Source organism: Eleginops maclovinus, chromosome 12, assembly GCF_036324505.1.
Source record: "Eleginops maclovinus isolate JMC-PN-2008 ecotype Puerto Natales chromosome 12, JC_Emac_rtc_rv5, whole genome shotgun sequence".
NCBI classification, from domain to species: Eukaryota; Metazoa; Chordata; class Actinopteri; order Perciformes; family Eleginopidae; genus Eleginops; species Eleginops maclovinus.
In genome coordinates, this window is record NC_086360.1 from 29,380,109 (window position 1) to 29,406,722 (window position 26,614).

Here is a 26,614-nt window from a genome sequence, read left to right on the forward strand (position 1 = left end):
AGGATGGTTCTGATGATACAATGAAGTTTTACCCCAACAACCACTCACAACTTCATTCCAGTCCTAAGAGCTCATTAGTGTTACTGAGTATTAACCTGAGATATGACCTTTGACTCCCGCTCAGGAAACTACGCGCTGTGGGATCAGCACGCTGCCATCTCCTGGGTCCGCAGGAACATCGCAGCGTTCGGAGGAAACCCCGACAACATCACCATCTTTGGGCAGTCGGCCGGAGCTGCCAGCGTCAGCTTCCAGGTCAGAGGTTAAAAAATCCATCTCAATAATGTGAAGGACATCAGGAAGATCTGAATAATCCCCAGAGAATGTGGTACCATCAGCTGACCCTCCTCCTCTGTCCCTCAGATGCTGTCCCCCCACAGCAAAGGGTTATTCCGCAGAGCCATCTCTCAGGGCGGAGTGGCCCTTAGCCCCTGGGCCCTGCAGAGGAACCCCATGGCTCTCACCAAGAAGGTCCTCAAACTTTAATGTCCTACAGACCTGAGTAATGTCCTACAGACCTGAGTAATGTCCTGCAGACCTGAGTAATGTCCCGCAGACCTGTGTAATGTCCTACAGACCTGATTAATGTCCTGCAGACCTGAGTAATGTCCTACAGACCTGAGTAATGTCCTACAGACCTGAGTAATGTCCTACAGACCTGAGTAATGTCCTGCAGACCTGAGTAATGTCCTACAGACCTGAGTAATGTCCTACAGACCTGAGTAATGTCCTACAGACCTGATTACTGTCCTGCAGACCTGAGTAATGTCCTGCAGACCTGAGTAATGTCCTACAGATCTGATTAATGTCCTACAGACCTGAGTAATGTCCTACTGACCTGAGTAATGTCCTACAGACCTGAGTAATGTCCTACAGACCTGAGTAATGTCCTACAGAGCTGAGTAATGTCCTACAGACCTGAGTAATGTCCTACTGACCTGAGTAATGTCCTACAGACCTGATTAATGTCCTACAGAGCTGAGTAATGTCCTGCAGACCTGAGTAATGTCCTGCAGACCTGATTAATGTCCTACAGAGCTGAGTAATGTCCTACAGACCTGAGTAATGTCCTGCAGACCTGAGTAATGTCCTGCAGACCTGAGTAATGTCCTACTGACCTGAGTAATGTCCTACAGACCTGATTAATGTCCTAGAGAGCTGAGTAATGTCCTACAGACCTGAGTAATGTCCTACAGACCTGAGTAATGTCCTACTGACCTGAGTAATGTCCTACAGAGCTGAGTAATGTCCTGCAGACCTGAGTAATGTCCTGCAGACCTGAGTAATGTCCTACAGAGCTGATTAATGTCCTACAGATCTGAGTAATGTCCTACAGACCTGATTAATGTCCTACAGACCTGATTAATGTCCTACAGAGCTGAGTAATGTCCTACAGACCTGATTAATGTCCTACAGAGCTGATTAATGTCCTACAGACCTGATTAATGTCCTACAGAGCTGAGTAATGTCCTACAGACCTGATTAATGTCCTACAGATCTGAGTAATGTCCTACAGACCTGATTAATGTCCTGCAGATCTGAGTAATGTCCTACAGAGTAATGCCCTACAGAGTAATGTCCTGCAGATCTGAGTAATGTCCTACAGACCTGAGTAATGTCCTACAGACCTGAGTAATGTCCTGCAGATCTGAGTAATGTCCTACAGAGTAATGTCCTGCAGAGTAATGTCCTGCAGAGTAATGTCCTACAGAGTAATGTCCTGCAGATCTGAGTAATGTCCTACAGACCTGATAATGTCCTACAGACCTGAGTAATGTCCTACAGAGCTGAGTAATGTCCTACAGACCTGATTACTGTCCTACTGACCTGAGTAATGTCCTACAGACCTGATTAATGTCCTACAGACCTGAGTAATGTCCTACAGAGCTGAGTAATGTCCTGCAGACCTGAGTAATGTCCTGCAGACCTGAGTAATGTCCTACAGAGCTGATTAATGTCCTACAGACCTGAGTAATGTCCTAGAGAGCTGAGTAATGTCCTACAGACCTGAGTAATGTCCTACAGACCTGAGTAATGTCCTACAGAGCTGATTAATGTCCTGCAGACCTGAGTAATGTCCTGCAGACCTGAGTAATGTCCTACAGAGCTGAGTAATGTCCTACATACCTGAGTAATGTCCTACAGAGCTGAGTAATGTCCTACAGACCTGAGTAATGTCCTACTTACCTGAGTAATGTCCTACAGAGCTGATTAATGTCCTACAGAGCTGAGTAATGTCCTACAGACCTGATTAATGTCCTACAGAGCTGATTAATGTCCTACAGACCTGATTAATGTCCTACAGAGCTGAGTAATGTCCTACAGACCTGATTAATGTCCTACAGATCTGAGTAATGTCCTACAGACCTGATTAATGTCCTGCAGATCTGAGTAATGTCCTACAGAGTAATGTCCTGCAGATCTGAGTAATGTCCTACAGACCTGAGTAATGTCCTGCAGATCTGAGTAATGTCCTACAGAGTAATGTCCTGCAGAGTAATGTCCTGCAGAGTAATGTCCTACAGAGTAATGTCCTGCAGATCTGAGTAATGTCCTACAGACCTGATAAATGTCCTACAGACCTGAGTAATGTCCTACAGAGCTGAGTAATGTCCTACAGACCTGATTACTGTCCTACTGACCTGAGTAATGTCCTACAGACCTGATTAATGTCCTACAGACCTGAGTAATGTCCTACAGAGCTGAGTAATGTCCTGCAGACCTGAGTAATGTCCTGCAGACCTGAGTAATGTCCTGCAGAGCTGATTAATGTCCTACAGACCTGAGTAATGTCCTACAGACCTGATTAATGTCCTACAGAGCCTGAGTAATGTCCTACAGAGCTGATTAATGTCCTGCAGAGCTGAGTAATGTCCTACAGAGCTGAGTAATGTCCTACAGAGCTGATTAATGTCCTACAGACCTGAGTAATGTCCTACAGACCTGAGTAATGTCCTACAGAGCTGAGTAATGTCCTACAGAGCTGATTAATGTCCTGCAGACCTGAGTAATGTCCTGCAGACCTGAGTAATGTCCTACAGAGCTGATTAATGTCCTACTGACCTGAGTAATGTCCTACAGACCTGATTAATGTCCTACAGACCTGAGTAATGTCCTACAGACCTGAGTAATGTCCTACAGAGCTGAGTAATGTCCTGCAGACCTGAGTAATGTCCTACAGACCTGAGTAATGTCCTGCAGACCTGAGTAATGTCCTGCAGACCTGAGTAATGTCCTGCAGATCTGAGTAATGTCCTGCAGACCTGAGTAATGTCCTACAGAGCTGAGTAATGTCGTGCAGAGCAGAGTAATGTCCTACAGAGCTGAGTAATGTCCTACAGAGTAATGTCCTACAGAGTAATGTCCTGCAGAGTGATGTCCTACAGAGTAATGTCCTGCAGAGTAATGTCCTACAGAGTAATGTCCTGCAGAGCTGAGTAATGTCCTGCAGAGCTGAGTAATGTCGTGCAGAGCAGAGTAATGTCCTACAGAGCTGAGTAATGTCCTACAGACTGAGTAATGTCCTGCAGAGTAATGTCACAGAGTGAGTATGTCCAGCAGAGCTGAGTAATGTCCTGCAGAGCTGAGTAATGTCCTCAGAGATAATGTCCTACAGAGCTGAGTAATGTCCAGCAGAGCTGAGTAATGTCCTGCAGAGTAATGTCCTACAGAGCTGAGTAATGTCCTCAGAGCTGAGTAATGTCCTGCAGAGCTGAGTAATGTCCTGCGAGTAAGTCTACAGGCTGAGTAATGTCCTGCAGAGCTGAGTAATGTCCTCGCAGAGTAATGTCCTGCAGAGCTGAGTAATGTCCTAGACTGAGTAATGTCCTACTTAGCCTGAGTAATGTCCTGCAGAGCTGATTAATGTCCTACAGAGCTGAGTAATGTCCTGCAGAGCTGAGTAATGTCCTGCAGAGTAATGTCCTGCAGAGTGAGTATCGCTACTATTTCTCGATTGTAATCTGTCTTCTACAGATTGCTCGTAAGTGGCTGCTGAGGAACGATGAAGACCAAATGATCGCTAGTCTGAAGATGAGCGATCCGGTCGGCTCACAGGCCTGGATAAATCGCGTGTTGTGATCTGGGGAAAGGTCAGAGCAGCCTCAGGAGACAGACAGAAACTCTGTAGATAACCAATGTCTTTATACAGGACATGGACCACAGGGTTGGACCTGTCTGTCATAGTTCTTTTTCTGAGTATTCCTATGCATCGATCCCTTACAGTATTTACAGAAGAGCTAATAGTTGAGGAATTTTAAAGAAATTGGAAAGTCTTCTGAACTTCTGAAATGTGTACAACCTCCAGTGAAACTCGTCCCTCTACGCTTCTGATAAGGTGTGAGTTATGGATCTCCTTGAATTTCTCGTTGATCGACGGGGATTCCCCGATGAATCCTAAGACCCGATTAATGTCCTACAGACCTGGAATGTCCTACAGAGCTGAGTAATGTCCTGCAGACTGAGTAATGTTCCTGCAGACCTGAGTAATGTCCTACAGAGCTGATTAATGTCCTACTGACCTGAGTAATGTCCTACAGACCTGATTAATGTCCTACAGAGCTGAGTAATGTCCTACAGAGCTGATTAATGTCCTACAGACCTGAGTAATGTCCTACAGAGCTGAGTAATGTCCTACAGAGCTGATTAATGTCCTACAGACCTGAGTAATGTCCTACAGAGCTGAGTAATGTCCTACAGACTGAGTAATGTCCTACAGAGCTGATTAATGTCCTGCAGACCTGAGTAATGTCCTGCAGACCTGAGTAATGTCCTACAGAGCTGATTAATGTCCTACTGACCTGAGTAATGTCCTACAGACCTGATTAATGTCCTACAGACCTGAGTAATGTCCTACAGAGCTGAGTAATGTCCTACAGAGCTGAGTAATGTCCTGCAGACCTGAGTAATGTCCTACAGACCTGAGTAATGTCCTGCAGACCTGAGTAATGTCCTGCAGACTGAGTAATGTCCTGCAGATCTGAGTAATGTCCTGCAGACCTGAGTAATGTCCTACAGAGCTGAGTAATGTCGTGCAGAGCAGAGTAATGTCCTACAGAGCTGAGTAATGTCCTACAGAGTAATGTCCTACAGAGTAATGTCCTGCAGAGTGATGTCCTACAGAGTAATGTCCTGCAGAGTAATGTCCTACAGAGTAATGTCCTGCAGAGCTGAGTAATGTCCTGCAGAGCTGAGTAATGTCGTGCAGAGCTGAGTAATGTCCTACAGAGCTGAGTAATGTCCTACAGAGCTGAGTAATGTCCTGCAGAGCTGAGTAATGTCCTGCAGAGTAATGTCCTACAGAGCTGAGTAATGTCCAGCAGAGCTGAGTAATGTCCTGCAGAGTAATGTCCTACAGAGCTGAGTAATGTCCTGCAGAGCTGAGTAATGTCCTGCAGAGCTGAGTAATGTCCTGCAGAGCTGAGTAATGTCCTGCAGAGTAATGTCCTACAGAGCTGAGTAATGTCCTGCAGAGCTGAGTAATGTCCTGCAGAGTAATGTCCTGCAGAGCTGAGTAATGTCCTGCAGAGCTGAGTAATGTCCTGCAGAGTAATGTCCTGCAGAGCTGAGTATCAGCCTAATATTTCTCTATTGTAATCTGTTCTTCCTACAGATTGCTCGTAAGGTGGGCTGCTGGAGGAACGATGAAGACCAAATGATCGCGTGTCTGAAGATGAGCGACCCGGTCGGGCTCACCATGGCTGGAAAAATCGACGTGTTGTTGATTCTGGGGAAAGGTCAGAGCAGCCTCAGGAGACAGACAGAAACATCAGTAATAACCAAAGTGTCTTTATAACACGGACATGGACCAACACGGGTTTGGACCTGTCTGTCATTAGGTTCTTTCTTCTGATGTATTCCTATAGCATCTGATCCCTTCACATTATTTACAGAAAGAGCTAAAGTTGAGGAACTTTGTAAAGAAAATTGGAAAAGTCTTTGAACTTCTGAAGTGTGTGAACCCTCCCAGTGGAAACCTCCGTCCCTCTCTCCTTCTGAAGGTGTGGTTATGGATCTCCTTGAATTTTCTCCGGTGATCGACGGGGACTTTCTCCCTGATGAACCCAGTAAACTGTTTCATAATGCCGCTCACATCGACTTCATGGCCGGGGTCAACAGCATGGACGGACACATCTTTGCTGGAGTGGATGTTCCTTCTATCAACCAGAAAAATGGCAACACCACTGTGTGAGTACTCGAACGCCACAGGACTGCAGGCCTGCTTTAGGGACCAGACCCCAGACTGAAGAAGTACAAATAAAGTGACTGAAACTGTAAACTTTCAGACACCTCCATCACCAATAACAATTAAATACACTGCAATGCAGAAAACGATTTGGTGAACCACGCCCCCCCCCCCCCCCCCCCCCCCCCTTTAATCAACATCTGACTGCCAGAGTGAGGGAGACCGAATGTGTGTCCAACTTAATACAGAAAGCTGAGACTGAGTTTCACTGTAGGTCCGAAATAAGATGAAGAGAAATCTGGGCAACATTTACTGAGTCACACAGAGACCTTTCGCTCTGCACTCCCTCCTGTCCTTCCTCTGGAGCTGTTTTTACATCCACTTGATTTAAGGCACAAAAAGGTAGAAAACTAATTGAAATATCTCCAAAAGATGAGACAAGTAAAAAGCCTCTCCAGTCTGACTCATCACAAGAAAAGAGAAATAGAAAACGGTGAAATTATACTTTGGTCTCCAAAGAAAAGAAGTTATTAAAACGTGAAACGTGGACAGAATTGTTGTGGTCTTGTTTGTCCTCAGTGAGGATGTGCGGGGTCTTCTGGCTGGTCTCACTAAAGAGAAGGGGGCCACCGCTGTGGGGTCAGCCTACAGCGTTTACTCGTCTAACTGGGGGTCCCATCCAGAGCCGGAGCTGGTGAAGAAGACGGTAGCCGACATCGAGACCGACTTCCTGTTCCTGGTTCCCACTCAGATAGCCCTCCAGCTCCACGCCAACAATACCAGGTAAGCTGACGAGCCCCCACCTGTTACAACCCGGCTCTGACAGAGTGGAGACGAGGGGTATGAAAATATAACAATCATTTATTTATAAAGCACAAATAAAAAACAACAGTCGTGCCCCAGAAGAATCTCACTGGGCTGTCCTCCAGCCAATGCCGACCCCCCAGCACTGGGACCTGCAACCAGACCGAGCCAGCAGAGCCCCTAGTGGTGTGGAGGGGTTCGTCAGACTTATGGTTAGCATGCAGACGAGGATCTGTTCTAACTCTGCTCTTCCTCCGGCTTTCATGTGATCCTTGCTGTTTATTTCTATTTGCTTCTTGAATATTTGTTGGTTCGGACTGTAACTTTATAAAGTCTCCATGTCAAACACAAGTTTCTGAGTTATATGATGACCTGTGTTCGTCTTGATGCGGTGTTTTGTCCCTCAGTGGCGCCCGAACCTTCTCCTACCTGTTCACCATGGAGACTCGCATCCCGGGGTTCCCTCGCTGGGTGGAGGCAGAGCATGCTGAGGACCTGCAGTACCTGTTTGGGAAACCCTTCTCCATGCCGCTCGTCTACTTCCCCCGACACCGGGACCTGTCCAAGTACATGATCGCCTACTGGACCAACTTCGCCAGGACCGGGTAATCTCCCAGCATGCAATGCTTTCTTTTTAAAAACGCAGTTCAGTTTGTTGATGAACATTAAAACTTCAGTGAGGGTTTTATGAAAATATTCTGAAAGTAGTCCTTAAAGCCTCAAGGCTCCCCTAACTGCTCTCCTCCTGTCCAGTGATCCCAGTAAAGGTGAGAGCAGAGTCCCAGCTGTTTGGCCCGCCTTCACCAGAAACCACCGACCCTACCTGAACATCAACCACAAGATCAGCAAGTCCTCCATCAGGTAGTCTGCTCCGGCACTGGAGACAGCTTTGAGATGTGGGACAGATTCTGATTGAAGTTTAGCTTTAAGGTTTCCTGTCTTATTCTGAAATGTATTGAACACAGTACTTCCTGTCTGTGTGACCCCCCCCGCTGCCCGCAGCTGGGTCTCGGTCATCAGTCCTGACGCTCTTCTCTCTTTCCAGCTACGACCTGAGATCAGGCTACGTTTCCTACTGGACCCAGACCTACAGCCGCCTGCCGTCAGTCCAGGGGGGGGACAAACAGATCTGAGGGTTTCATTATGAACCTCTTCCTCATCTTATACAATAGCTGCAGGATAATAAATAATACTGAATGAAGCATAACTCTGAGCTCTGGGTCTTATTTTCTAACATCTTCACTGAGACCGTTGGAGGTGATCCACCCGTACCCGAAGTGTAGTCTTCTCTTGGAAAGGTTTCTCTGTGTTGATGGTTGGTATCAGAGAGAAGACTACAACTCCCATGATGCCACACTCTAAAGCCACCCAAACAGAGCCTGTTGCCTTCATGAGAGAACCCCCCCCTCAGAACAGTGGGCATTATGTAATATTGCTGATCCTCTCAGGGTTTAACGGACAGATTTACCGTTTGGAATAAAGAGGAATAATGCATACCATAATACGTTTCCCTTTCATGAAGTGAAGTCTTGAGTTAATGAAGCACAAACAACACGTGGGGATAAGGTATTTATTTACAGAAACACACAAACACAGATTATTGATTCTCATCAGTATCCATCCTGCAGTGCATTGTGGGTGTTCAGCGTGCAGTGCATTGTGGGTGTTCAGCGTGCAGTGATGGCCTGCAGGCGGCTCGTCCTCTTCATGATGTTGGGGACGAACTGCAGCCCCGCCGCCCTCTCAATGGTTTCTATGGGAACCAGGAAGCGCTCCAGAGGGACCTTCTCATCGATTGGTTCGTTTGGTAAGACGTACGACCGAAGCTCCACCCCCCTGCCATCCAACTGTTCCAGGATCAGCACCTGAGCAAGATTCAGAAAGATTTGGTATTTACTTATTTATGGAACCTCCCTTCTGATTGGTCAGCGTGGACAGTCTGTTGATTGGACTCCTTTGTTTACTTCCTGAACATAGTGACATCACTAAGTAACACTTAAGCTCCTTTTGGCTAGCGCCCCAACACATTGAACGTGATAGGCTAAGGGGCGGGACATCTCTAAGTGGTTGACCAATCACAACAGAGCTGACCAGCTAACCAATGACAGCAGACTGGGCTCTGGTTTCAGACAGAGGGTGAAAAGAGGAGCTGCAGCACAGACAGTCTGAGACACATCAAGAGCAGGGAGACATGTCCCAGTAGAGAAATGTCCCAGTAGAGACATGTCCCAGTAGAGACATGTCCCAGTAAAGACATGTCCCAGTAGAGACATGTCCCAGTAGAGACATGTCCCAGTAGAGACATGTCCCAGTAGAGACATGTCCCAGTAGAGACATGTCCCAGTAGAGACATGTCCCAGTAGAGACATGTCCCAGTAGAGAAATGTCCCAGTAGAGAAATGTCCCAGTTGAGACATTAAAGCAGGGAGACATGTCCCAGTAGAGACATGTCCCAGTAGAGACATGTCCCAGTAGAGACTTGTCCCAGTAGAGAAATGTCCCAGTAGAGACATGTCCCAGTAGAGACATTAAAGCAGGGAGACATGTCCCAGTAGAGACATGTCCCAGTAGAGACATGTCCCAGTAGAGACATGTCCCAGTAGAGACATTAAAGCAGGGAGACATGTCCCAGTAGAGAAATGTCCCAGTAGAGAAATGTCCCAGTAAAGACATGTCCCAGTAGAGACATTAAAGCAGGGAGACATGTCCCAGTAGAGACATGTCCCAGTAGGGAACACTCACTGAGTCGTCTCTCAGGATTAGATGTACTGCTGGGTATTTAGGCCAGCTGTCAGCAGACCTGAGATCTGTGTTTGTGTCTACCCCGTATCACCTGTCACTCACCTTGAAGAAGTGCGTCGGCACGGCAACGTGGTTACTCCCTAAAACCTGATATTGTACGTACAGCTTCCCATCAGCCTCCTGCCTACACACACACACACACACACACACACACACACACACACACACACACACACACACACACACACACACACACACACACACACACACACACACACACACACACACAGAATGTAATTCATCTTCTTTCCAAAATGATTTCTTTTCCGACTTAACCCTAACCCAAATCTGACCAGACTTCTGGTGAGCAAGGCGAGTAAGATGGCTGCTTAATTTTTAGCTCCCGATAGCAATTGGAAACCAACCCCCTAACCCGCTAATAAATATACTAAGTTTCCTTGGAATGAGTGGGGGAGCGAGGACTAGAGGTCAAAAGGAAGGTGACAAACGAGAAGGACAGAATTCACCGGAGATGGAGGACGCTCAAAACTCCGCTAGCTTACAAGAGACTCGGCAGACACCATGCGTCCAGTGCTCCAGGAAATAGGTGATTTCAGGGCTGAGCCAAAAGTGGAATTAAAGAAACGTAAAGAAGAACTCAAGGCAGACATGAAATCTGAACTGGAAGATATGAAGCAGGAAATGAACCCAAAACTTTCTGCGATCTCCGCGCTAATTCAGACACACGAAGCGAAGCTGAAAGAAGCGGAAGAACGACTCGATGAGGCGGAGACAATAAACATGACAGACTGATTTATCAATGAAAGAACAGAGAGCCATGCAGCGGAAATAATATGCGCCTTTATGGAGGTAACAACTAGTCTGACTTTGTGGACTGGCTTTGCCGGACACCAACCGACAGATACACCGCGCTCATAGAGCTCTGGCTCACAAACCCGAAAAAATTGCACCGCCTAGGACAGGGGTCGGCAACCCGCGGCTCAGGGGCCGCATGCGGCTCTTCAGCCCCTCTGCACTGGCTCCCTGTAGCTTTGGAAAAAAAATGGAAATAAATAACGGTTCTTTTTTTATTGATGAGATCGAGGTGATACTGTGACGCTGAAACAAAAACTGTGCTTGTGTTTATTTCGTCAACTAAAATGTGCGTCACACCCCGGCGCCTCTGCCGCCATCTGCAGGTGGCTAATCTTGAGTTTCCGAACACCGGTAAACTAACCATGGATAAATCCAGAAAAAGAAACGTCTGGGAGGAAAATAGAGTTAAATTCAGAGGACAGATTCATTTGCGTTCACTTCTAACGATGCAGGTTTACCTGTATGCTTGATCTGTGGCGATAAATTAGCGAACAACAAAAAATGGAATGTTGAAAGAAATTTCCAGATCAAAAGTACCAGCAGGAGAAAAGTACCAGCAGGAGAAAAGTACCAGCAGGAGAAAAGTACCAGCAGGAGAAAAGTACCAGCAGGAGAAAAGTACCAGCAGGAGAAAAGTACCAGCAGGAGAAAAGTACCCGCAGGAGAAAAGTACCAGCAGGAGAAAAGTACCAGCAGGAGAAAAGTACCAGCAGGAGAAAAGTACCAGCAGGAGAAAAGTACCAGCAGGAGAAAAGTACCAGCAGGAGAAAAAGTACCAGCAGGAGAAAAGTACCAGCAGGAGAAAAGTACCAGCAGGAGAAAAGTACCCGCAGGAGAAAAGTACCCGCAGGAGAAAAGTACCAGCAGGAGAAAAGTACCAGCAGGAGAAAAGTACCAGCAGGAGAAAAGTACCCGCAGGAGAAAAGTACCAGCAGGAGAAAAGTACCAGCAGGAGAAAAGTACCAGCAGGAGAAAAGTACCAGCAGGAGAAAAGTACCAGCAGGAGAAAAGTACCAGCAGGAGAAAAGTACCAGCAGGAGAAAAGTACCCGCAGGAGATGAAAGAAAAAGAGCCATTTCCGAACTGCTGCGGAAAGCTGAGCAGAGCAAACATTCTTTCAAGAAGTGGATCCAGTCTCCAAACTCAACTACTGCTGCTGTTTTGTGGCAGCTCGGGAGATATAAGGCGCGGACAGCTGTTCACCGATGGAGAACACATGAAAGAATCATTCATTCAAATATCAGAACATCTATTCTCGGACTTCAAAAGTAAACGTGAAATAGTTCAGAAAATGAGAGATATGCCCCTCTCTGCAAAGACCGTGAAGGACAGGACTATTGAGATGGCAGGAAACATCACCAGTCAACAAATTGAGGACATAAATTCAGCTCCAGCCTTCTCAATCGCCTGCGATGAGTCAGGTGATGTAAACGACGCTGTTACGCAGATATGTGAACTCTGATGGAACGCAGGAAGAACTCATTGTGTTGATACCGCTAAAAGGCCAAACACGGGGGGAGGACATTTGTGAGGCTGTGGTGGATTGTTTAAAAGCCAAAGGAATAAACACCACCCACATGGTGTCAGTGGCTACTGATGGGGCACCTAGTATTTGAGGAACACAGAAGGGGTTTGTGACTTTACTTCAGAAATCGCTGGATCGAGAACTGCTGACGTTTCACCATCCTGCACCAAGAAGCACTGTGCGCTCAAACATTTCCCCCCGAATGCAAGGAGGTGATGGACCTTGTCATTCAGATAGTGAACAAAATAATGGCAAAAGGGTTAAACCACCGACAGTTCTGTTCACTGTTCAAGTCAACAGCGCATATTCGGACTTCCTGCTGCACAACAAAGGCCAGTGGCTGTCCAGGGGAGAAGTGCTGAAACGGTTTGCTGCTTCTTGTCTAGATCACGTGAAAACTTTTCTGGAAAGCAAGGGCCTCACCTATCCAGAACTGCAACATCCAGATTGGCTGGAAAAGCTGAATGCAGATGAATCTTTAGATACTGTGACTGCGGAGATTGTGGATGCGTACCAGCGGAAGGGGTCTCGGATCATCTCTGCTTTCTATCAGGCTTTGGGGGGAAACAGGGGGAATCGACTAACTACACAAAAGCAAAATGGGAAGCGGAGTTAAAAGTGAAAATATCTGAGGAAGAATGGTCTCAAATGTTCGAGACGCAATTTACACCCACAAACTCATGGAGGGAATTCTGCTGGAAAAACCTGACTCGCTTTTTCATAGCGCCCAAAATAAAGAGCAAGCTCTAGGTGTATAGCAACAGTGTTGGAGGCTGTGTGGGAACATGGAAGCTGATCACTCGCACATTTTCTGGAACCGTACAAAGATAAGGCCGTATTGGGAGAAGGTTAATGCAGTAGTCTAAATTATTATGGGATATGGAATCCCAAATACCTGCCCGGGGATGTATCTTGGGAGCATTAAGGATGTGGTGATGGGCGGCGATCTCTATCGGACTAAGGGTTTACTTGCAGCGAGTAAGAAAGCTATAATAGGAATTGGCTTAATGTGAACGCTCCAAAACAGGAGCAGTGAGTGGAAATTGTTCAAGATCTTTGTGTCATGGAAAAGCTAACACATGTTTTGAGAACCCAAGAGAACGCATTCAATATGAAATGGGAAAAGTGGAATACTTACAAAATGGACATCAATGAACAAGTGAATCAATAACTCTCCTGTACAGTACGTGTGAATGTTGAAGACCTGCAGACAATGAGCAGGTCGTGTGTTGTATTTGTTGTCTGAGTGTGTGTGTAATTATTGTTGTGAGAACTCAATAAAACATAACTGGAAAAAAGAAGAGAAGGGAATCTGATTATTGTTTCACTACCTTTTTCTGAAGACCTCTGACTTTTCAAATGTCTGACTTTTTTTCTAAATTTCAACTTTCTTTAAATACCGATAGTTTTTTCTAAATGTCCCCTTTAAAAAATGTGTGTGCTTGTTTGTGTTACCTGGGCAGGTACAGGGGGCCAGTGCACACGTAGACGTTCAGGTAGTGTTTGGTCAGAGAGCGGCACAACATTTCCAGGTTGTTCCAGGTGTTCTGGTTCAGGTGAGGGTTCTGTACACACACACACACACACACACACACACACACACACACACACACACACACACACACACACACACACACACACACACACACACACACACACACACACACACACACACACACACACACACACACACACACACACACACACACACAAATGAATATATCTGCTTCTGTGCACTTGTGTGTGTGTGTGTGTGTGTGTGTGTGTGTGTGTGTGTGTGTGTGTGTGTGTGTGTGTGTGTGTGTGTGTGTGTCTACCTGTGGGGCCACGTTGCTCAGGTAGAAGGTGTCCTGCATGGCCTTCTGGCTCCACTTGTGATTGGCTGCAGCAGCCAGGTGACCTCTGTCAAAGCCACTCCCCCTGTAGTCAGCGTTGGTCGACCTGTGGAACACATGCACACTGGGGGGGTGTTTGATGATGTTAAAGTATATATGAACTAGAGGAGGTAAATAAAGTTGAGACCCAGGTCCAGCTGTCTCACCTGTCGTCTTCCTTGAAGTTGCAGGACTTCCTGTCTGACGGTCCGCTCAGGGAGGCGGGGTTAAGCCTCTCGATTACCCAGGATGCAGTGCGTGTGCGGGGGTCGTACGAGGTGACGTAGGACTCCCGGGTCTTGATGTTGGCTAACGAGGGAAAGCCGTACTTCATCACTGCCGCCCCCCCCAACACACCTGGACTCACCTGCAGGTGGGGGAGTCAGGTCAGTATATGTTCTTAACACAGCAGCTTCCCAACCATCCTGCTGTCTGCTCTACGGTCTCACTGTTGTCTAATAGAAAACACTTATTGATATTTACTGTTATTATTTGTTTGCATTGTTTAATATTGAAGTAATCCAAAAGGAACCTGAAGTAATCAGATTACTTTTATATTTGAGATTATGTTACTAATTAACACATTTCTACAAAATGCAAAGGTGAAAGTAGAAAGTACTCAGGTCTTGTACTTGAGTAAAGTAGAAGTACTCAGGTCTTGTACTTGAGTAAAGTAGAAGTACTCAGATCTGGTTCTTGAGTAAAGTAGAAGTACTCAGATCTTGTACTTGAGTAAAGTAGAAGTACTCAGATCTTGTACTTGAGTAAAGTAGAAGTACTCAGATCTTGTACTTGAGTAAAGTAGAAGTACTCAGGCCTTGTACTTGAGTAAAGTAGAAGTACTCAGGTCTTGTACTTGAGTAAAGTAGAAGTACTCAGGTCTTGTACTTGAGTAAAGTAGAAGTACTCAGGTCTTGTACTTGAGTAAAGTAGAAGTACTCAGATCTTGTACTTGAGTAAAGTAGAAGTACTCAGATCTTGTACTTGAGTAAAGTAGAAGTACTCAGATCTTGTACTTGAGTAAAGTAGAAGTACTCAGATCTTGTACTTGAGTAAAGTAGAAGTACTCAGGTCTTGTACTTGAGTAAAGTAGAAGTACTCAGGTCTTGTACTTGAGTAAAGTAGAAGTACCAGAGTGTAGGAATACTCTGTCACAGTGAAAGTATTCTAAATGTTCCTCCAGTGAAAGTAGAAAGTACTCTCCTCTAAATGTACTTAAAGTAGCGACAGTAAAAGTAGTCATTGTCTGATTGGTCCATTTCAGAATAATATCTCTGATCTGTTTTATAATGATTGATCAGTAAAGTGTTCTCAGAGCTGGTAAAGGTGCAGCTAGTTCTAATGGCTTTGTATACTGCAGGGTAGCTGCTGGATTTACTGCAGGTGAACTACAGTCTGATTTAAGGGGTTATATTTACCTTCATTCATCCAGATCTGTAAAGTCACTAAAGGGGTTAAATACATGTAGAGGAGTAGAAGTACACCATTGACCTCTGAACAGTAGAGGAGTAAAGTCTCTAATGCATAAGTATCCCTCCCTCACCGTGAGCTCGGAGGCTTCCACCCCCGGGATGACCGGGATGACCGGGACCCTCCCCAGGAGCCCCCCGGCCCCCTGCGGCTCCTGCTCCCCGGCTCTGAAGCTATTCACACGGCTGACCCAGGCTCCGAGTCCCGCTCCCAGCACCAGAGCGGCCCCGGTCCGGACCCAGCGCCTCATGATGCTGCCGGAGAAACAGTTTGATGACGTCACAGGACCTCCTCTTCCTCTTCTTCTTCTTGTTTAAAGGCGGTGCTGCACTTCAACACCCCCTGCTGGAGGAGCAGAGAACAGGGACAAGATGATCTCTCATTTCTTAAATACTAAAATAAGGCTTTATATTTCTCCTCCTAACCACTACGTAAGTTCTTAAGATGTACACCCCCCCCCCCCCCACACATTGGGCTTTATAAATACACTTTGATTAATCGATTGACTTAATAATAGCAAAAGTAAAAAGCCCAACTATTGTACCATTTTCTACACACCCTGATTCCGGATCGACCAGCTGTGTTTTGTTATGTATGATCTTTGTCCATCCCTCACTTTGAAGTCATGAACCTGATCTGATGTGCCTTCTTTATGTATATTGATCAATAAAGTTGGGTGTGAGCAAAAGTTTTAAAATAAGTACATTTCAAATGTTAAATACCCCAAAAAGGATCAATGAAGTAATTCTGCTTCTAATATTTGTACTAACTAAATGTAGGTTGCACTTTAATGCTCGCCGTATGACTGCAAGCTGTGTGTCACGCATGCGCAGTATGCGTGCTCTGCAGCACATTCTGTAGTTAACATTTAGCTTCTGTCTGAAATTCAGAACCAGTTCGGAACCAGTTCAGAACAAGGTCAGAACCCCGCCTGTGTATTCAGTGCAGGACAGAGCGGGACACAGTGGGTAAAGTTAAAACGGCTTTATAGAGATAACTATAGATAGCGCTGTTAGCATCGGCAGCTAGCTCTAGCCCTCCTTCAGCAACAGAGCCTAAACAGAGCTAACAGAAGCTCACAGATAATGACAGAGCTAACAGAAGCTCACAGATAATAACAGAGCTAACAGATAATAACAGAGCTAACAGAAGCTCACAGATAATAACAGAGCTAACAGAAGCTCACAGATAATAACAGAGCTAACAGATAATAACAGAGCTAATAGAAGCTAACAGATAATAACAGAGCTAATAGAAGCTAATAGATAATAACAACAGAGCTCACAGATAATGACAGAGCTAACAGAAGCTCACAGATAATAACAGAGCTAACAGATAATAACAGAGCTAACAGAAGCTAATAGATAATAACAACAGAGCTCACAGATAATAACAGAGCTAATAGAAGCTAACAGATAATAACAGAGCTAACAGAAGCTCACAGATAATAACAGAGCTAACAGATAATAACAGAGCTAATAGAAGCTAATAGATAATAACAACAGAAGCTCACAGATAATTACAGAGCTAATAGATAATAACAACAGAGCTCACAGATAATGACAGAGCTAACAGATAATAACAGAGCTAACAGAAGCTAACAGATAATGACAGAGCTAACAGAAGCTCACAGATAATAACAGAGCTAACAGATAATAACAGAGCTAATAGAAGCTCACAGATAATAACAGAGCTAACAGATAATAACAGAGCTAATAGAAGCTAACAGATAATAACAGAGCTAATAGAAGCTAATAGATAATAACAACAGAGCTCACAGATAATGACAGAGCTAACAGAAGCTCACAGATAATAACAGAGCTAACAGATAATAACAGAGCTAACAGAAGCTAATAGATAATAACAACAGAGCTCACAGATAATAACAGAGCTAATAGAAGCTAACAGATAATAACAGAGCTAACAGAAGCTCACAGATAATAACAGAGCTAACAGATAATAACAGAGCTAATAGAAGCTAATAGATAATAACAACAGAAGCTCACAGATAATGACAGAGCTAACAGAAGCTCACAGATAATGACAGAGTTAACAGAAGCTCACAGATAATTACAGAGCTAACAGATAATAACAGAGCTAACAGAAGCTCACAGATAATGACAGAGTTAACAGAAGCTAATAGATAATAACAACAGAAGCTCACAGATAATAACAGAGCTAACAGATAATAACAGAGCTAACAGAAGCTCACAGATAATAACAGAGCTCACAGATAACAACAGAGCTAACAGAAGCTAACAGATAATAACAACAGAAGCTCACAGATAATGACAGAGCTAACAGAAGCTCATAGATAATAACAGAGCTAACAGATAATAACAGAGCCTAAACAGAGCTAACAGAAGCTCACAGATAATGACAGAGCTAACAGAAGCTCACAGATAATTACAGAGCTAACAGATAATAACAGAGCTAACAGAAGCTCACAGATAATAACAGAGCTAACAGAAGCTCACAGATAATAACAGAGCTAACAGATAATAACAGAGCTAATAGAAGCTAATAGATAATAACAACAGAAGCTCACAGATAATGACAGAGCTAACAGAAGCTCACAGATAATGACAGAGTTAACAGAAGCTCACAGATAATTACAGAGCTAACAGATAATAACAGAGCTAACAGAAGCTCACAGATAATGACAGAGTTAACAGAAGCTAATAGATAATAACAACAGAGCTCACAGATAATAACAGAGCTAACAGAAGCTCACAGATAATAACAGAGCTCACAGATAACAACAGAGCTAACAGAAGCTAACAGATAATAACAACAGAAGCTCACAGATAATGACAGAGCTAACAGAAGCTCATAGATAATAACAGAGCTAACAGATAATAACAGAGCTAACAGAAGCTCACAGATAATGACAGAGTTAACAGAAGCTAATAGATAATAACAACAGAAGCTCACAGATAATGACAGAGTTAACAGAAGCTCACAGATAATGACAGAGTTAACAGAAGCTCACAGATAATGACAGAGTTAACAGAAGCTCACAGATAATAACAGAGCTAACAGAAGCTCACAGATAATGACAGAGTTAACAGAAGCTCACAGATAATGACAGAGCTAACAGAAGCTCACAGATAATAATAGAGCTAATAGAAGCTCACAGATAATAACAGAGCTCACAGATAACAACAGAGCTAACAGAAGCTAATAGATAATAACAACAGAGCTAACAGAAGCTCACAGATAATAACAGAGCTAACAGAAGCTCACAGATAATTACAGAGCTAACAGATAACAACAGAGCTAACAGAAGCTCACAGATAATTACAGAGCTCACAGATAACAACAGAGCTAACAGAAGCTAATAGATAATAACAGAGATAACAGATAATAACAGAGCTAACAGAAGCTCACAGATAATTACAGAGCTCACAGATAACAACAGAGCTAACAGAAGCTAACAGAGCTAACAGAAGCTAACAGATTATAACAGAGCTAACAGATAACAACAGAGCTAACAGAAGCTAACAGATTATAACAGAGCTAACAGATAACAACAGAGCCACCAGAAGCTAACAGAGCTAACAGAAGCTAACAGATTATAACAGAGCTAATAGCAGAGCTAACAGAAGTTTACAGAATGTGTAGCAGCAATTTAAGTACAGCTCAGTGACATAAATAGCATATTAAAGTGTTGCACCCTCAAAATAAATGTATAATGTTTTTACATGCGTACGCAGAGTGCAGGTTTATTGCACGAGATCTCAACAGTGTTCTGTGTGGTGGTTAAACAGCTGCAGGACGGAAGGACTTGCTCACAACATGGCAACGGAGGAGAAGAAACCTGAGACAGAAAACTTAAAGCAGTCCTCCTCAGGATCCAGCAGCAAGGTGAGGAGCCCCGCGGATCCCTGTGCTGCAAGAGTTCATCTGGCTTTCTGTTCCAATAGTTATTATCTGAATGAACTGGGCTTTAAATCTTCTCTGAGGTGAAAGGACAGCATCCAGTGGTTTTAATGTAGATCAGGAAATCTTTAGTAATGAACATTGTCTTTGTCTTACTGTGTGTGTGTGTGTGTGTGTGTGTGTGTGTGTGTGTGTGTGTGTGTGTGTGTGTGTGTGTGTGTGTGTGTGTGTGTGTGTGTGTGTTTGTGCGTGCGTGCGTGCAGTCTAACACGGCCAAACCGAACTACACAGTGAAGTTTACTCTGGCCGGACACACCAAGGCTGTCTCATCTGTCAAATTCAGCCCCAACGGAGAGTGGCTGGCCAGCTCCTGTGAGCGTACACACACACACACACACACACATGCGCGCGCACACACACACACACACACACACACACACACACACACACACTCACACACACTTGTTTGTAAACATGACTTGTGTTCTTTATTCCTTGTGTCGTTGCAGCGGCCGATAAGCTGATAAAGATTTGGGGAGCGTTCGACGGAAAGTTTGAGAAATCCATCGTCGGACACAAACTGGTGAGCAGCTCTGAACACCTGCGAACCACAACAAGCACGCTATTTACAGTGCGTGTGTGTGTGTGTGTCTGTGTGTATGTGTGTGTTTAGGGAATCTCCGATGTCTCCTGGTCTTCAGACTCCAATCTGCTGGTTTCTGCATCTGACGACAAAACACTCAAGATCTGGGACAGCAGCTCTGTGAGACACACACACACACACACACACACACTGTGTACACTGTACAGTGACGTAGCCTTGAGCTAACTGCTAACACACATTACTGCAGTACTGATGTTACTAAATGTGTGTGTTTTAACGTGTGTGCAGGGGAAGTGTCTAAAGACCCTGAAGGGACATAGTAACTACGTCTTCTGCTGCAACTTCAACCCTCAGTCCAACCTGGTGGTGTCTGGATCGGTGTGCTGCTCACACACACACACACACACACACACACACACACACACACACACACACACACACACACACACACACACACACACACACACACACTCCTCCCCTGACGCTCTCTGCAGGTTAAAGCTGTCTCTCTGTGTGTCTGTTTGCAGTTTGATGAGAGCGTTCGCATCTGGGACGTGAAGACGGGAAAATGTCTGAAGACTCTGCCAGCTCACTCCGACCCCGTCTCTGCTGTGAGTCTCTTTTATAAACAAGAAGTCTCGTTGACCGACTGCAGTGTCCTGACCTCTGACCCTGACTCTGGTTCCAGGTCCACTTCAACAGAGACGGCTCGCTCATCGTCTCCAGCAGCTACGACGGCCTCTGGTACACAATGCTTTCCATATAATACAGCCACACTATACAGTTACGTGTCATATGGAGATTGAAGCTGTTTGTCTGTCTGCAGCCGTATCTGGGACACGGCGTCCGGACAGTGTCTGAAGACCCTGATAGGTGAGTGACCCGCCTCACTGAACCTGTAATGGCTCTAAATCCTCCAGTGTTCCTCTGTTTATTCTCCCTAGCTCTCACTGTAACACCGGTTCATTTACATGCTGTGTATCATCCGTACGTAGAACGGGTGTTCTGTTTCTTTTGTCGGTGTAAAACTAATGAGTAACGCATTAAAGTCGACTCATAGAAAGAATAACATGTGGTCGCAGTTAAACACTGAAGGTATCTAATAAAACATCTAATAATTAAATGTTCTATCTTTGTCCTTCCTGCTTTATATTTTGCTTTAGTTTTTACTTTCTGAACATTTTTTGTCCCAAATGTATATTTTTTACTTTCTTTTTAAATGCTATTTTATTTTAGTGTATGGTATCGTAATTACATTGCTTGTTTTTATGCTGCTGCTGCAAAGTAATTCTATTCTATTTCTCTCCTCTTAGATGATGACAATCCCCCGGTGTCTTTTGTTAAATTTTCTCCCAACGGAAAATACATCCTGGCTGCTACTCTGGACAAGTTAGTACCTCTGAACCACAGGAAGTCCTGCTGTTACTCAGATCCTCCGGTTTCTTATTAACCGCTGGCAGCTAACCGGACATTTAGCTTTCTGAATTTGTATCCGTCCTTTAGCTTCACGTTAGCTGCACTAACTCTTAGCTTGCTTCACATTAGCTGCACTAACTCTTAGCTAGCTTCACGTTAGCTGCACTAACTCTTAGCTAGCTTCACTAACTCTTAGCTAGCTTCACGTTAGCTTCGCTAACTCTTAGCTGGCTTCACGTTAGCTGCACAAACTGTTAGCTAGCTTCACTAACTCTTAGCAAGCTTCACTTTAGCTGCACTAACTGTTAGCTAGCTTCACGTTAGCTTCACTAACTCTTAGCTAGCTTCACGTTAGCTGCACTAACTCTTAGCTAGCTTCACGTTAGCTTCACTAACTCTTAGCTGGCTTCACGTTAGCTGCACAAACTCTTAGCTAGCTTCACCAACTCTTAGCTAGCTTCACTTTAGCTTCACTAACTCTTAGCTAGCTTCACGTTAGCTTCACTAACTCTTAGCAAGCTTCACTTTAGCTGCACTAACTGTTAGCTAGCTTCACGTTAGCTTCACTAACTCTTAGCTAGCTTCACGTTAGCTGCACTAACTCTTAGCTAGCTTCACGTTAGCTTCACTAACTCTTAGCTGGCTTCACGTTAGCTGCACAAACTGTTAGCTAGCTTCACCAACTCTTAGCTAGCTTCACTTTAGCTTCACTAACTCTTAGCTAGCTTCACGTTAGCTTCACTAACTCTTAGCAAGCTTCACTTTAGCTGCACTAACTGTTAGCTAGCTTCACGTTAGCTTCACTAACTGTTAGCTAGCTTCATATAGCATCCTGTTGACTTCACACATTCTTTGTTAGCGACAGTTAGCTGTTAGCATGTGATTTGGTGTTGTGACTTCGTTTTCTCCTGTTTGCAGCACACTAAAGCTCTGGGACTACAGCAAAGGAAAGGTACTGACTTCTTTAAATTTGTATTTACTTTATTTTACTGGGAAAATACCCGTCTGAGACCCACATGAACGAACGTTATGAAGTCTCTGGTTTTGTGTGTGTGAAGCAGGATCAGAGATGTCATGAAGCACGTTCTCTGCAGCAGAATAACCCGCCGTCTCTCTGTTTCAGTGTCTGAAGACATATAACGGACACAAGAACGAGAAATACTGCATCTTCGCCAACTTCTCCGTCACAGGAGGGAAGGTGCAGTCACTTTAGCCTTTAACTCCCCCAACAGCACACTGCAATGTTACTCAAGTTAAAGGAATTCAGTCCAATCCGAACATCCCGAAGGTTTAACATTAAATTACTAAATGCAGAATAATAAATATTAAAAAACAAAAACGGTTTTAAATATTCAAAGTAAATTAGAAATGCCAATTAAATATCTCTCTGTGTTTTATATACACAGTTGGCTAGTTTATTTTGAACAAGAATATCATATTCTGAACTTAAATCTGAATCTGTTTAGTACCTTAAGGTTCAAATCAAATGAATAGATGGATTTATTTTGTGGCTGTGAGATGAACTCTGACTGAGCATAGTATGTAGTAATGCATTGTCCTGATGTATATCCAGAGTTAAACATCATAACTCAGCTACAGATATATAATATTTAGCATCAACCTTAAATCCTGTTCCTTTCACCTCTGTGTCAGTGGATCGTGTCGGGATCCGAGGACAGTTTGGTTTACATCTGGAACCTGCAGACCAAAGAGATCGTTCAGAAGCTGCAGGGACACACAGGTAAGACCTTTGACCCCGTGCACTGTCCTAAAGCAGCAGGGGACGACTCCTCAGAGTCTATAGGAGTCTATGAGAACATTTTCCTATGAAAGCATGTTTCTCTGGGTAGATCTCAGTTCTCTTTAACTTGCATCCCTGCGTCTCTCACTTGTGTCTTCTCCTTGCACATTAGTCCCTCCCACCAGGGATGCAGGGAGAGACGCAAGGAAACCACACGGAGAGAGAGGAAGCAAGGAAATGAGTTTTAGGAGCAATGGGACGTCCTTTCCTCGGAGCGTCACGTGAAGCGACGTCCGTTTATAATGATGATGCCAGTACAGCTGGATCGTCTGACAAGCAGCTCTGTCCCCGTTTCATTCACACACACAAACACCCCCCCCACCTGACGCCTCTGTTAGTTCACCTTTGTGTAATTTGTTGTAGACCCAAATAGATCTAATGAAATAATGAAAAAAAGAAGTTGTAGTTCTAACTGAAGTCTGTTCTCTGCAGACGTGGTGATAACAGGAAGTAGTAGAAGAAGAAGTTGTAGTTCTAACTGAAGTCTGTTCTCTGCAGACGTGGTGATAACAGGAAGTAGTAGAAGAAGAAGTTGTAGTTCTAACTGAAGTCTGTTCTCTGCAGACGTGGTGATAACAGGAAGTAGTAGAAGAAGAAGTTGTAGTTCTAACTGAAGTTTGTTCTCTGCAGACGTGGTGATAACAGGAAGTAGTAGAAGAAGAAGTTGTAGTTCTAACTGAAGTCTGTTCTCTGCAGACGTGGTGATAACAGGAAGTAGTAGAAGAAGAAGTTGTAGTTCTAACTGAAGTCTGTTCTCTGCAGACGTGGTGATAACAGGAAGTAGAAGAAGAAGTTGTAGTTCTAACTGAAGTCTGTTCTCTGCAGACGTGGTGATCTCCACTGCCTGTCACCCGACAGAAAACATCATCGCTTCAGCTGCGCTGGAAAACGACAAAACCATCAAACTGTGGAGGAGTGACTGTTAGACTGATCCAGACCCTGATCCAGAACCAGAAACAGAACACATTATTACTGAGATCCACAGAAACTGTCCCGTCTTCCCGTTAAAACTGAAGGACGAGTTCAGTGTTTTTGTAACGGAGAGCAGCGACGGAGGTTCATCAGATTAAAAAAAATACATTGTTCAACATCGAAGTTATTAATTGACCAGGAAAGACTGAGCAAAGTAAAATGCCAACCTGCCACTTTAGTCTTAGAAAATGTCATCTTTTTTCAGGATAATTTACACATTTAGATTCTTAGAGAAGTTCATTATTTTTCCCTCTCCGGCTCCGACAGGATTCTCTTAGGGCTTTTATTCCTGATCGTTTTCCTTTGTTTCTGATCATCGGGAAGCTCTTTAAATAATCACACCAAGAGAGGAAGAGGATTTTATTTTTAAATTGTTCTTTTGTATGTGATTGTATTGTAGTGAAGATCTTTCCCTCTTGAAAGACTTTGGTGTGAAACTCAAACCAGTAAAGGATGATTCTGTTGGTGAATGCAGATATATTTTAAGACAGTTTCAATATGTTGGTCAGTGAATGCACCACGCGCGTTAGTGAAGACTTTATGAAGCACAGAGACCCTTAATGTTTGATTTCTAAGAACCGAAACTTAAAGTTCATCCCAAAAGAATGTTTGAAGGAGTCTGTGGTGGAAAACTGTGACGGAGTTTGTTTAGTTTTTTATAAATATAATGTCTGATCCTTTTTCTCTGATGATTGTCCTCTTATTTAATGGCTCTATAGACCGGGATAAAACACTGAACTGGCCCTTTAGTTAAAATAATTTAAAAAATATAAAACACTGAGAGACTGCAGCTGTGTGGCGTTCACTGACTCTCTGAGTTGTGGGAACAAACCGTTTCTTTCTGTTCTATTCAGTTATTTGTAAATAAAGATTTTTGATTATGAGCCGTCAGTTATTTCCGAGTGTTTTAGAAAAGGTGAACATTTTGAGGTTCTAAAAAAAATCAACATTTTTAGAAAGTTAGAATTTTGAGGATTTAAGAAAATAGTAACCGGTCAGCATTTGAAGGAACGTTAGATTTTAAGAAAAAGTCAGAATTTGGATTTTGAGGAAATTCAGATTTTCACTATAAAGTTTTTTTTTTGGATTCTCAGAAGAAAGTCAGGATTTCTTTTAAAAGTTGGGTATTTCGAGATTTTCATAAAAAGTGTAAGTGTTTTGCGATTATCTAAAAAACGTCAAACATTTGGAGATTTGGGGAAAAATGTCAATATTTGGAGATTTTCAGAATTTGGAGGAATTCCAAAGGTAAAGGATTTTCTGAAAATAGTGAACACTTTTAGCTATCTGCTGTGAGCTACAGGAAGAACCAGAACATGTGAGCCGGACTGCAGACTGAAGCTCACGAGGACACTTTAGAATAACGCTCACTGCCAGAAGACAAAGGTCCACAGAGCTGAAATTCAGAAACACAACCAGAGACCAGGAAACCTTCAGGGGGATAGTTAGCAGACATTAGCTATTGAGCTAGCAAACGTTATCTATCGCTAGATCCAGCTAGCTATAGTTAGCTTATTATTTATTGTGTTAGCTTTCAGCGCTATCGTACTTCGTGGGCGAAACACAGCGCTGTTTGTGTCATTGTGTATTTAATAAAAAACAAACGTGACAGCATTTACTCATTTTCACTCCACTGTAAGCGGACAGCCTCAGAAATATTAAATATGACTAAAACCAGAATGCTCCTCGGTACATCAGGCACGGCTCCACAGTTAGCCTAGCATCAAAGCCATAGGAAGAAAAGAATGAGTGTTAAGCTAGACTTAAGGGAAGCACAGGCTCTGCAGTTCGGATACTTGGGTTTCACCAGGTGTATCTGAAGAGCGCCTCAAACTAAGTCCAGGACCTGCTTTACCAAAAGCGGTTTGGCTTCAGTTTCAAAATATTTCTTTCTAACATTTCTTTGAGAAAAAACCTTTTTTTCCGGATCAAACAGAGCAAAAAGCAAACATCTTTATGGGCTGTAGAGTAGGCTAACACTGACTGTAGAGCAGGCTGACACCGACTGTAGAGCAGGCTAACACTGACTGTAGAGTAGGCTAACACTGACTGTAGAGCAGGCTGACACCGACTGTAGAGCAGGCTAACACCGACTGTAGAGCAGGCTAACACTGACTGTAGAGCAGGCTGACACTGACTGTAGAGCAGGCTAGCACTGACTGTAGAGCAGGCTAGCACTGACTGTAGTGCAGGCTAACACTGAGGCTAACACTGACTGTAGAGCAGGCTGACACTGAGGCTAACACTGACTGTAGAGCAGGCTAACACTGACTGTAGAGCAGGCTGACACTGAGGCTAACACTGACTGTAGAGCAGGCTGACACTGAGGCTAACACTGACTGTAGAGCAGGCTGACACTGAGGCTAACACTGACTGTAGAGCAGGCTAACACTGACTGTAGAGCAGGCTAACACTGAGGCTAACACTGACTGTAGAGCAGGCTAACACTGACTGTAGAGCAGGC

General features: G+C 44.1%; 3 protein-coding genes across 8 annotated transcripts in view; 2 read left to right on the forward strand and 1 right to left on the reverse strand.

Annotated features, from left to right (window-relative positions):
* LOC134873743 (bile salt-activated lipase-like) overlaps window positions 1–8,195 on the forward strand; it is a 10,649-nt gene extending 2,454 nt beyond the window's left edge. The window contains exons 5-12 of the mRNA XM_063897562.1: window positions 125–255; window positions 364–471; window positions 5,612–5,735; window positions 6,000–6,186; window positions 6,764–6,967; window positions 7,396–7,593; window positions 7,742–7,849; window positions 8,034–8,195. Of these exons, the coding sequence (XP_063753632.1) occupies window positions 125–255; window positions 364–471; window positions 5,612–5,735; window positions 6,000–6,186; window positions 6,764–6,967; window positions 7,396–7,593; window positions 7,742–7,849; window positions 8,034–8,121 (1,148 nt within the window). The 3' untranslated portion in view covers window positions 8,122–8,195. The remainder of the gene's footprint in view (window positions 1–124; window positions 256–363; window positions 472–5,611; window positions 5,736–5,999; window positions 6,187–6,763; window positions 6,968–7,395; window positions 7,594–7,741; window positions 7,850–8,033) is intronic.
* Window positions 8,196–8,544: 349 nt separating this feature from the next.
* On the reverse strand, window positions 8,545–15,792 carry endog (endonuclease G). 2 transcript variants are annotated; one of them, XM_063898237.1, is made up of 6 exons: window positions 15,549–15,792; window positions 14,173–14,372; window positions 13,949–14,072; window positions 13,587–13,696; window positions 9,833–9,914; window positions 8,545–8,853 (listed from the first exon to the last, which is right to left on the reverse strand). In XM_063898237.1, the coding sequence occupies exons 1-6, from the start codon at window positions 15,723–15,725 to the stop codon at window positions 8,656–8,658; spliced, it is 891 nt and encodes a 296-aa protein (XP_063754307.1). In that variant the 5' UTR covers window positions 15,726–15,792; the 3' UTR covers window positions 8,545–8,655. The 2 variants fall into 2 exon arrangements, with proteins under 2 accessions (XP_063754307.1, XP_063754306.1); XM_063898236.1 differs by having other exon boundaries at window positions 13,949–14,090; window positions 15,549–15,764.
* Window positions 15,793–16,280: 488 nt separating this feature from the next.
* LOC134874191 (WD repeat-containing protein 5-like) lies at window positions 16,281–25,034 on the forward strand. Of its 5 annotated transcripts, none has more exons than XM_063898231.1 (14): window positions 16,281–16,439; window positions 19,246–19,342; window positions 19,621–19,729; window positions 19,867–19,940; window positions 20,031–20,120; window positions 20,250–20,339; window positions 20,489–20,572; window positions 20,650–20,705; window positions 20,788–20,834; window positions 21,275–21,350; window positions 22,296–22,329; window positions 22,501–22,575; window positions 23,031–23,118; window positions 23,291–23,995. In XM_063898231.1, exons 2-14 carry the CDS (start codon window positions 19,274–19,276, stop codon window positions 23,401–23,403), a joined length of 1,005 nt encoding a protein of 334 aa, XP_063754301.1. In that variant the 5' UTR covers window positions 16,281–16,439; window positions 19,246–19,273; the 3' UTR covers window positions 23,404–23,995. The 5 variants fall into 5 exon arrangements, 4 of the variants coding, with proteins under 4 accessions (XP_063754301.1, XP_063754300.1, XP_063754302.1 ...); XM_063898230.1 differs by having other exon boundaries at window positions 16,288–16,393; XR_010167034.1 differs by lacking the exon at window positions 23,291–23,995 and adding an exon at window positions 24,004–25,034 and having other exon boundaries at window positions 16,301–16,443; window positions 22,501–22,665.
* Window positions 25,035–26,614: the final 1,580 nt, after the last annotated feature.